Below are 12228 nucleotides of genomic sequence, written 5' to 3'. Positions count from 1 at the left end.
AGCCTTTTACCAATGAATTAATATCCAGATCCCAGCCTGTGTATTGGGAGAGGAAGAAGTGGACCTACTCTGGCAGAAGCTACACTATCGACCCCAGTTTAGCACAGCACCTCAGCTTCCTGCCTTCAACTCTCCTCAGCAGAACGCCGGATTGACAGGAAACACACTGGCAGCTGTGCGGAGCTTCCAGCTGCCCAGAGGCCCAGCAGCAGATGGGCCCGCAGCATTATGGCGCTAATAAATTATATCTATACTTTAAAGAGACGAGAGGGTGGAGGAAGGAGTGGGGGAGGGAGGGATATTGGTGGAGGCGTTTATGGACATCAGCAAAATTTACCGCAATATGCTTCGACTCTCACTAGGCACACGCTTCTTCAAAAACCCTCCATCTGAGCGGTTTCTGGGAGGTGTGCTCCACAACGTTAGCTTTATTTTATTGCACAGTACAGAGCTTTAAGATAAAACCCCTTTCAGAAACCACAAAGCTGTGGTGGTTAAATGCAAATTTCCTGTAACAAACAAAAAGCAGTGGAGATAGAAAGCAACCCTGCACAAGGAGCAATCGCAAGGTCACAGGGGAGGAAGGGGGGTGGGGGGTAAATAAATAAAAAACACCTAACCAAACACCCCCCAACAAACGCCCCGGCCATTAGACGAGCCGGACCGGAGGGGAGGATGCTGCCTCTTTAACGGATAAATGTCTGGTCTCTTGCCAAGCCTCCCCAATAATCAATCGCATGAATGACAACAGGCCCTCGGCATGCCGCTCCCTGCATTTCTAATTTGACAGCCGCAGCCCAGAACGCGATACGCTTGATATAAAGTTTCATCTCTACGACGGGTCAGTTAATCTCGCAGGCAAAGTGCTCGTGCTGAGAGCTAAATACTCCCTCAAGGAGCCCTGGGCTGCCTCTACTTCTCCTTCTCTTCCTTGTCCTCCTCCTTTTTCCTCCCCCTCTCCACCACATGCTGAAAACCAGCGATGAGCTAACACCCAATTCATCTCATGACACTTGGCTCCCGCTCGCTCGGCCCGAACCCCATCTAATCGAGATCGTAAAGATTCACGGCCTGAACTCCAGCCCTGCTACTGTCAAAGAGCAAGTCCGGCAACTCCAAATGTGCTCTTTATTTATGGAGAAGTTGCAGCAGGATACTTTAAAACACTCACTGTGCAGTCAAACAAAAAGATCCTGAGATTTAACACACAATCAACTTGGAGAGTCATTTAGGAGTCCTGCCTCATCCGGCAATTAAACAAAAAAACAACAACAGTTATGGTCACAAAACGTTGATTTTCATTTTAGAGGGAGATTCATTTAGTCACTAGGGCTGGAAAATAACTCAATATCAATATATATTGTAATATAAAATGTTTCAATAAGAATATAATTTCTAAACACATTTTTAATATCAGTATACATTATATAGAGCATCCGTCACAGAGTGACGATCATTAGTGTGTGCTGTCGAAGGTTCACTGCACTCAATTTTAAATTTAGTTTAAAAACATTCACATTGACAAAGCTTAGAGGCTGTTTGATGGTTATGTTTCTTGATTGTTCATTTGTTTGTTTTTTTTATTGTTCATATCGATATCAGAAAATTGTATCGCATTGACCCAATTTAAGAAATATCTTGATATAAATTGAACGTACCATCCAGCCCTAGCTACAAGTTTTAGTTGTTTTGAAAAAACAGTAAAAAATGCAAAATAAACAAGTATTGGTGTAAAACCAGAACTAAAACAAGTTCCCCTTTTTTGAAGGCGATTTATGATTTGTAAACACTAACCATACTGTGCAGGTAATATTAAAAACACTGTCCACACATTCTTCCTGCTGTCCAGACCTGTGTAGAGTTGACTGTGCCCTAAATCCATTACCATTTTCTCACATTTCTTCTGTTGGATTTTAGCGGGAGGGGACAGTCATGGCTCAAGGCATCAGAGTTAGACATTTATGTCCCGCCCCTTGATAAAGACGCTGTTTTCAGTGCAGTCAGCCTCAAACCCTGCTGGGAGTGGAGGAGTGTCTCAGGGGGACGTTTCTAACCACAAGGACGAAAGAGTTTCCCAAACCTTCCTGCAGCCCCGCTGACTTTCCAGCGCTGGTACGGCCCACTGCACTCTTTCAGCCAGAGACGACACTTTCTGCTCCACTTTTAGCACACTGGGGCAGTGTAAGATCAGGGTGGTACCAACTACTATTCATCCACCGCAGGGATGTCCAATCCCAGGCAAATTTCATGGGTTATTTTTACTTGGTGGTGTTGCTCAACACTGCTACTGGTTCTAAACACCTAAAGCTCAGACACATCCAAGACATCCAAGCTCAGAGCAGCAGCAGAGAGAGGTGTTTGGAGATGTTAAACTCAAAATTTAATTAAGACTGCTTTGCTGTATATACACAATATGAATTAAATACATCACTGGTATAAACGCTCTGTGGCATCTCTTTAAACATTCATTTTTATAAACTTAACACTAGTTTTATATTTACTTAAAATATTAATATGCAAGTTCCTTAGCTATAAGCAGAGATGGTAACATTAACTTCTAGTGAGTCCCATCTAAGTATATGGGAACTGAATTCAAATCTAATCTTCTGACACAAGTCACTGGGAAACAAAACTGGGGAGAGTCTAGCAGAGAACTTGAGTTTCTCTACACTGCTGATTTAGCGCCTTGGGCATGACGTAAGTCACCTCTGATCACAATTGTAAGGTGAAGAAAGTTGAGGTCAATATATGGGTCCTTTGGGGTTTCAGAGGTTAAATACAAGGACAGTAACGCTGGGCAGTACACCACTTAAAATTCATTCTATGGTCTGTGTTTCTCACACTAATAATGAAGAATGAAGTTTAGCACTGTATAATTTAAACACAGCACAAAAGCTCAGCACACGCTGCTAGCAACTGTCAGCTATCACACCAGTAACAACCCCCGTGAGTCACACTGATCCACTTTTGTGGCTGTAGGGCACAGCCCTAGTGGACAAATAAAAGAATAAAATAATAATAAAAAAAATCCCAAACCTAAAATATCTAAAAACCTTGCAGGTACATGGAGTGTTAGCGAAGTAGATGAACATTTAGAGCACTGTGCGTTAAACCCAAAACAGTGGCAGATGATAGTGATGGAGACAAAAGCGGCAGTGGGACAAACCCTTAACCTAAAACCACCTAAGCTCCATTGGCCTTCACTGTGCGCCTGGGGCTGGTCTGGAACTGGAGTCTTGTCATTTCTTTACATAAATAATGAGCGAGTGTGTGTATACATACATATATACTGTTACGCTTGGTACCCATTTAACTGGAGTTGTGGCAGCCACAATAGAGAATCTGTTCCAGTGGAGAAAACCCCAGTCTACTGGGAGGGTTGGCTCCATTCATTTCTCATCAGAACCACTTCGAGATTCACAAGGACCACATCTGGAACCTGACAGTCAGGACAAACCCAAGGGCTGGATCCCAGTGCTCTTTAAAATAAAGACTTTAGGAAAAAACATGCAGTTCTTAGCTTGGCAAAAGTAAAACAAAAACTGCAGTGTGCAGTAGGGATGGGCGGTATCCACGTTTTTCATACAGTCTTAAAAAATCACAGAATTGATGGTTGTCAGGCTGTGTGATTGTCATTTGAGTGAGGGTTTTTAAGCACTGTTTTAGCTCAGCGCAGTCCGATGGTGCACAGCGACACGATGACAATAAAACACAATTTGAGAGAAAGCAGATTTCAGTGACTGGTGCTGGAAGAAACAAAACGTTTGAAAACATGTGAAGTAAGATGGTCCTAAAATGTTTAGAAGCACAGCTGGTGCTAACAAACACTTGTGGTTTAGCACACCACAGCAGATGATTTTCTAGCAAACTGAGGCTCAAATCACACATTTACAGATAAAGCCTTTTACCTGCGAGTACAAAGTCAAGTAAATGGTAGTTTGTTTTCATTACTCTCTCTAAACTCAACTACAGTACTGTTTCCATTGGCTAAGAGCAAGAGGTGAACGTAACTGAAAATTGTCAGAGCCATAAAGAGCACCATTTGTTCCGCTTAGTTCAATCTGTCACTAAAATAGCTAGCCAACTTGCACACAATCTGGAAACTGAAAAAGTGAAACACTCCCCCCCAAACAAACTTGTATTCATTTGGTATTTTTAAGAGCTTAGGGAGAAGGATTTAAGACATAAGAAAAATTAAGGCCCTTCTTAGATAAATGAATGTATGATGTTTTAAAGATCAGAGGACATCCTGTAAATATTGTACACATTAAACGATTCCTGAATTATGAAGTCATACACTCTTGCATTACAAAGTGTGAGGCCTGGCATTATAAGAACTAATGCATGTCATGTGAAGCTGTGAGCTTTGACTGGAAACAAAGACGTGTATCTCATGCCACTATATCTGAAACAGACATGATTAGACATGTATGAAGAGGGTAAACTGTGAGAAACTCATACCTGACTAAACATAGATGCGTCATCAAGGGGTGTTATATAGTCTGACTCCGTTTCTGAGCAACAAAACTAAGGAAAGACTTGTTTTATTAGGTTCTTGTAGCCACAGACTGTGCTTGTAATTAATTAGTAAAGGTACATAAAATTTCAATATGTATCTAAAACATGAATAAAAGCAGATTGAGCTGAAATATGCAGGTGAATATCACTGCTGTCCAAAGAAAAACATCAGCTACTACTTCATTTGAACACAGCAGTTGTCCGAATTGACCAATTAAAATGCTCCAAAATTACTTAAACAAAATCTTTTCATTGACTTTCATTAAAATATAAATTTTTCCCCTTCTCTGGTAAAGTTAATATTTTGGAGAAACCTCTCTTTTGAACAGTGATGACAATAAAGCTGAAAAGGCATTGTCTCACTAAATGAGAAAATACATGTTGCAATTGTCCTTTAAACCTTTAGAGGGAAGTTGTGAGTGATGTTTGTTTACTTGAGCTATGGGTGGGTATCACCAGATAGAAAATATCAAATGAAACAATGTGGACTTTTTATTCAGAATAAAAAGAAACACGGGCCAGGCCTTTGAAGTATCGTAAACGTGGAACCAATCAGGGAGGCCATCTCTCGTTAGCTCCACCCACCACAATGGTTGCTTGGATCTCAGCATTGTCATCTTTCTGGGCTGAAAACACAAGGCTGAGCTGAGCTAGCTAACGAAGCTACACTCTGTGTCCTGACTCACTCGACCCGGCAGTGGACAGGAGGGAGGCTCTGCTCCAGAACATGAGTTCATATCAGAGAGGAGCAGAGGTGATAATCCGATCAACATGAACGATGCACACTCCCCAAACCAAATATTTGCCTAAAGCTGCAGACGCCCAAACCTCAATTAAACACCACCGCAGCTGGTCCGGAGGTGACTATTAAAACCCACCACATGAAGAAGAGGAAAAAAAAAAAAAAAAGGAGGGATTTAAAAAAGATCCAATACCTTCAGGCACACGGAGTGAGGCAAACAAAAATAAAGGATGGCTTATTAACCTTCAGCCAGAAGACAGATACACTGGAGCAATGGATACAACCTGGCATCTAGGTCACACACACACACACCTTGACAAATTAATACTGACATCTTAAAATGTCAAGCACCAAAAGTTTATTATCCTCATGAGGACATTGGGGTGGGAGGGAGAAATATAATCGCTCCTATATTGAAACTAGAATTTTAAAACCTGAAAAACTGCTGATTTTAGCAAACTTCATCAGAAATAGTTTCAGTTGAGAGTTTAACCAAAAAATATTAGATTAAGTGTGAATCTAGAGCCCACCAACCCATACATTGGGAAACAAAACCACCCAGCCAGTTTGTGTTTGTGCTGCCTAACTCAGAAAACATGGAATAAAACAAGCCTGATTCTGCTCTTCTTCTGACGTCAAGTCAGGAGACTTTGGACGGGCCCCACCCTCTCATCTGAGTCTATCCAATCACAGTGCTGGATCCAAGTTTATGAAAGAGTGCAAAGACTAGGTTAAATGCAGCAAAACATAACTAGCACAGAGAAAGAGCACTGAGTAAAAAACGGAGAAGAGAGAGGACCAAGCGAAAATGGCTAAAAGCCAGAACTTCTGCTCCTTACGCGGATCAGGGTGAACAGCAAACGACACATCATTTAAAGAAATATGCGCTGAAAGCGGGCATTCTGAACAGGGCTGTTTAGACAGGGGGAGAATGCTGCTGTGGGATTTATCAAAGTCAGAGCCTACCTGGAATCACTGGGTGCAAGGCAGGAACACACTAGAGGGGGCGCAAGTCTTTTCCAGGGCGACACACTCACACCTATGGATACTTGTGTCGCCAATCCACCTACCAATGCATGTTTTTGGACTGTGGGAGGAAACCAGAGCACCCAGAGGAAACCCACGGGAGAACACACCAAACTCCTCACAGTCACCCAGAGCTTGAAGTAAACCCACAACCTTCAGGTCCCTGGATCTGTGTGACTTAACCATGTGTGTTTTGAAAAATGAATGCAATTCTAACATCGTGATACTGACCCCTAGTGGCCTGGCTGGCTGAGAAACATGTTAAGGATGGGGGGCCCGCTCAATGTAGCACAAATGGCAAATAGGCACTTCAACAAGATCTGATGCTTCGTTTCACACAAGATGTGTTTATTGGATTCCTTTAAAAACAAAAGAAGAAATTCTGGACTTAATCCTTCACCCTAAACCAGAACAGAACTGAATAAGAAGGGATGAGGGGAAAGAAGAGCCAATAACAGCAGAGAGAAAACAAACAGAACAAAAAGAATATAATAAACGCTTTGCGCTGGACGAGTGGCAGAGAAAGAGTGGCCATTGTGTGTGAATGGGTCACCAGAGAAAGGGCCTTTCAGAGCAAAACAAGCTAATGGCACTGACACCACGTGATGGAGGGCTGCTTCACCCCTCCTCCCTCTCTCGACAGGACACATCCTGCTGAACACCGCCATTAACACACACACAGAGAGAGACGCACACACAGGAGAGGGACACAGAACAGAGAGAGAGAATATTAGGGGAAGAGAGGGGAGAGCAAAAAAAAAAGTGAGAAGACCAGAGAATTGAGAGGGCACCACAGAGAAAGGGGAGACAGCAGAGAGAGTGCGCAAAGGCACAGAGAAAGAGGGAGAAAATAGAGGAGAGAGCAAGAAAGAGAGAGATGAGTGTGTGAGAAGAGAGCAAGTGAGCGAGAAAGAGCGGAAGGAGTGCAGACGGGGGAGGAGAGAGATGCTTAGAGAGAGCAGGAAGGGAGCATTTCCCCTTCAGAGGAGGGGGGGTGGTCTGTGTGTGTGTGTGTGAGAGAGAGAGAGAGAGAGAGAGAGAGAGAGAGAGATTAGCGCAGTGGCGCCTGGGTCTCGGGGAGGGCCAGGATATGCACCAAAGAGGAAATAAACAGCTGTAAAAATCCATTTCCCACACACCCCCCACACCCACAGGGGCCGCAACACACTCCACTGTGGAACCCTCCCACACACCTTCCACCACCCACCTGCATGCACGCGTTCTCACACACACAGGACTTCCCCCCCGAAATCTCACACCCACCTGCTCCACTGAGGCCAGGACGTCTGTCTTCGTTAGTATTATTTCTATTATCTTTACCGGCTGTTTACACACGGCCTGATAATCCAGTAACAATCCCACTAATACCACTTTCGTAATATAAACGCTCCCAGAAACACGTCTGTCGGAATACGGTCCGACTGAACGATGTGAATAATCCTGTAATCTAACCCTTGAACACAACAGCAGCCCCGTATCCGATTACACTCACACTTGCAACCGGAGTACCTTCCTGAAAGTGCGAATTGTCCTTGATCAGGAGCGCAAGGAATTTTGGCCCTCATGTTTTTAAACGCATCAGGGGCAAAAACTCCAGAATAAATTAAAAGTATGTGTAAATAGAGTTTAAGTGTTTTAATGCAATGTAGAACTGCAATTCAAAATTCAAAAACTTTTTTGTTGTTTTATGGCAACTTGAGTAGTATTAAAAATAAATATCCTAGTGAAAACAGCAAATGGGGAATTTGTCACTGCATTCGTTACGAGCTTCATCAGGAAAAAGCGCTGTAGAAGAATTTGATGAATTTGTTCTTGGGGATAATATATCCAAAAGTATGTGAGAGTTTGGACGAGTTAAAGATGGGGATTTCAGTGTTAGATATTGGGAGCATAGCGAATTAACACTTCATTCATTCATTGTCTGTAAACCTTATCCAGGAACAGACCCTGAGGGGGACGCCAGTCATTTGGGGGTCTGTGGGGAAAAAAGTGGAGCAACCAGAGGAAACACCCGTGGAGACAGGGAGAGCACACCAAACTACTTTCAGCCATTAACACCTCGTTTTAAGGTTATTTTCAATACCACACAACAGTTAAAATGGCAAGAGTATGAGAATGCCTGAACTTTATATGTTACACAAAAACTAAAAATATTAAACTTAAATAAAACCCAGCCCCTGCTCTCAGGAACCAATGCAGAAATCAGCGTATAAACAGATTTAACGTAAGGCATGGATTTAAGAGCAGGTGTCCTGGTCTCTCACTCACCTGTGTGAGAGGCACTTGTTGGCTGGGAGGTGGTGACTGCTGTGTCTGCGCCCAGCTGCTGTGTGAGGGAAGTGGCAGTGGTGGAGGTGTTTGTGAGGAGCCCTGCAGCTGACTGGCTGCCAGATGCTGTTGCTGTTGCAGCTGGAAAGGCAAGGTGGCGGCTGGCGTCTGGAGCGGCAATGCAGGCCTAGGCGTCTGCGCTTGTGCGGCGTCCGTGAGGCCGTGGGGGCGTCCCTGAGCAGCTGCACTTCTGTGGTTGGGCGACAAAGCTGCGTACAACTGTGCTGGGTGAGGAAGCTGCTGCTGTGGAGGCTGCTGCGGCTGCTGCCTTTGGGGATGAGACATAGGGCCCTGTGTTGGGGGGTAGGAGCCAACTTCAGGTCCCATCCCCACGCTGGGTGGGCGCCCCTGCTGGGGAGGAGGAGTCCCTGCAGCTGCAACCATGCTCCTGGAAGGAGGAGAGCTGTAAGATCCCTGAGGAGGAGGGATGAGGTGCTGCTGCTGGTTTTGAGATTGATGCATAGGCTGAGGGGGCATTTGGGGCATTTGGTTCATTTGGGGCATCTGTAAAGGTTGCTGGTGCTGGGCTCCAGGGGCTTGGTATCTCTGCGGACCCCCAGGGCCAGGATAATGCTGCACTTGGCCCACGGGAGCGTTAGGATTGCTGCTGCTGCTGCTGTTGCTGCTGCTGCTGGTGTTAAGGCTCATATTAGGACTCATCCCTGAAGTGTTGGCTAGTGCCTGATTGAGGTTGCCGTACGGAGGGTAGGGAGCGTACTGCCCTGAGCTGTTTACAGTGTTGCTGGACACTGGCTGGTTGTTCACGTTAAAGCCCATGTTCTGGTGTGGTCTTCCGCCTGGAGGAGGTGCAAAGAAATCAAATCATCATATAATAATTGGATTTTGACATTCATAGCATTCAAGGCTGAAAAGTACAGTGTGAATCCCCTTGGCCCACTTCACCCCCACCCCTAGGAAACACAGATGGATGGGTAGAAGTTAGAGGGCAACATGGCCCTTCAAACTGAGATGTTTCAGAGTCACGCTCCAAACCGAGGGTCATGTCACCTTGTGAATAACTGGCAAGATACTGCATATTGCCCAAAAACCCACAGATGTCACCTTGTTTGATCACCTCTGTATTATCTTAGTTTAGTTTCAATGGATTCAGTGGATCCCTTTACTTCAGAGAAAGCAGAAAACAGCACTAGTAGCAGCTGATGTCTCTGGAGTTCACTGTAAATTTACAGTTCCACCTTAAGTAGTGAAGAAAGTACATTCTAGCAAATGAGGCTATTGCAAAATTTAAGGTGGAACTGGAAGTTTGAACTGAACTCCTTATCACAGACGAGTGAGGAGAGGGGGATAATATATGATTGTGGAACCCTTTTGAAGGTGAACCGCTCTAAATTAAAGTCCAGCAGCTCCTCTGATATCACTGCAGACTGGTGCAAAGCTTCTACAGAGCTACTAGTCGCCTACTAATAGTACTGCTGTGTTTTTGCTCCAAGGGGCAAGAAGACACTCAAACAAGAGGAAGAGGGAAATATGAGAAATGGGATTGGGCCCAAGTGTGTGCATATCAGATTTGATACACTTAAATGTGCTCCTAGATCCTGATTTGTAGGCATGACAGCAATTTCAAAAATAATAAGACCACAGCCACATCACCAACCTCTGCTCCCAGCCATGACCTGCTGCTGCTGCTGCCTGGAGGGACTCTGAGGATATGGTGGCTCTGAGTGAACAGGCCGATGGAGGAACTGCTGAGATGCCTGCTGGGGCCCTGGAGCCTGATGCCGCATCGAGGGCCCAGTCATGTTGGGGTTCTGGGTTAGTCCCACGTGACCCATGAAGTGGCCTGGCTCCTGAGGAAGGCCCTGGGGGAAATGGTTCATTCTCGGAGGGGTTTGGGTCTGGTTGTGGCCCTGGATGCCGTACTCGCCGTGTCCCATGTAGGCCCCCATTTGGTGTCCGTGGCCCTGGGGCCCCTGAGAGCCATGCTGATGAGGAGCAGGGGCAGGAGACGGCTGTGTGGGCTGCTGCTGGAAGGAAGGAGGGCGGCCCTGTTCGGGGACCTGCATTGTCTGAGCGCCCCAGGCTCCTCCACCTGTGGGGGGACAAAAATGTGGGGGGGGGGTCAAAAACGGACAGATCGCTCTGCAGAAGTTGAGTATAGAAAGAGTGTAACACCCACTTCTCGCGCCTCCGTCAGGGAAGTTCTGTCCTCTCGTGTCTCCTGGTCCTGGGTAAACGTGGTGTCCCCCAGCTCCGTGATAGCGAGAGTGAGGGGAGGACATGCCGTTGACCGGTCCATTTCCCATCATCCCCTGCTGCTCCATCGTGTGCATCTTGTGCTGCTCGTATTGACCAAAGTGATCGAAGTGGTGGCCGAGCTTCGGCTGCGCAGAGACAGCAGGAGTGGAGTGGTGGAGAGGTGGGAGCTGAGCAAGAGAAAAACATTAATGCTGTTGTGAATTATACTCTTTTTCATTAATCATACAAACGTGTAAATTTTTTTTGCTCAGAATGTTCATCCCTATTGTACTGTTTGTGATAATGCTTTGGCAATACTGTATTAATTATGGTCATGCCAATAACACATTGAATTGAAGACCAGAGTAACCCATCACAACACAAGCTTGTGAATAACCAAACAGAACCAGTCATTATGGGTCATCAGTAGGGGTAGGCGATATAATATCGTACCCAATAATACCAGTATGTTTTTTTTTAATTCGATACGACTTTTTCCATATTGCGATATTGTGACATAAGTGCGAGCTAACACAAGCGCGTGAACATGACTTGAGCTCAAGCTACAGCTGGGGGATATATAGCAAATATGCATACATTACATTTTCTACATGATTTACAAAACGACCATATTATATCGAGTATGCAGAGTATACACAGGGTTTCTTCTGATTACATTTAAAACAGTGCACAAATGTCCCGTTCAGCTCAGTTTTTCTATTTTGTGCGCACCCACCAACACATACACGTTTACGCACACGCAGACACATGCAAACCACGCAGTTCTGCCATTGTTTGTGTAAGCCTCTGGAGCACTTTTCAGAACATTTGTTGTGCACACTCAGGTCCACCTCTCTGATAACTGAGTAAGTCAACAAAGGAGAAAAATGAAACAAATTGGGAAGATTTATTTCCAAATAAGAACGCTGTTAAGACTATGAATTGTTTGTCAGCTGGAGGGAGGGGCAGATACTCCACAGCTCTAAAACAGAGAATGCACTTCTCATTGGTCATCAATTTTTTTTAGCCAATCAGCAGCCAGACTCAGCTGGCCAACATTTAGTGCTACAGCCAAAGGAGTCACAGTCCCACCTACAGGGTTAGTTTTGTGGCGCTGAGAGAAACAGGTCAGTGCTTAAAATAATAAAATCTTATTAGTACCTTGTCTCGATAAAAACTACATTTAAATTTTCCCTCAAAACATCTGTGATGTCAAAAAACACGACTTAGAATCTAAGTAATTCTTTATACATAAATATCACATTAGATAATTTGAAATAAGGTTAAAAACTAATATTAAAGTATTTATATGAACTGTTTGCGAAGAGACCATTTGTTTATTTGTTATTAAAAAGAAAAAAAATAAATAAATTAAGCAGCAGCTTGGATGCCGGCAGTTTGTTTCTTAATGAGATATT

The 12228-nt window shown here is 44.5% G+C and overlaps 1 protein-coding gene across 1 annotated transcript in view; it reads right to left on the bottom strand.

Annotated features, from left to right (window-relative positions):
- The window catches only part of chd7 (chromodomain helicase DNA binding protein 7), an 86679-nt gene that overhangs the window by 53485 nt on the left and 20966 nt on the right, over positions 1-12228 (bottom strand). The window contains exons 3-5 of the mRNA XM_066662354.1: positions 10752-10998; positions 10230-10664; positions 8555-9411 (exon numbers count right to left, since the gene is read on the bottom strand). Coding sequence (XP_066518451.1) covers positions 8555-9411; positions 10230-10664; positions 10752-10998 — 1539 coding nt within the window. The remainder of the gene's footprint in view (positions 1-8554; positions 9412-10229; positions 10665-10751; positions 10999-12228) is intronic.

The sequence above is a fragment of the Hoplias malabaricus genome, chromosome 1, assembly GCF_029633855.1.
Source record: "Hoplias malabaricus isolate fHopMal1 chromosome 1, fHopMal1.hap1, whole genome shotgun sequence".
NCBI classification, from domain to species: Eukaryota; Metazoa; Chordata; class Actinopteri; order Characiformes; family Erythrinidae; genus Hoplias; species Hoplias malabaricus.
This window is presented reverse-complemented; position numbering and strand designations above follow the sequence as displayed.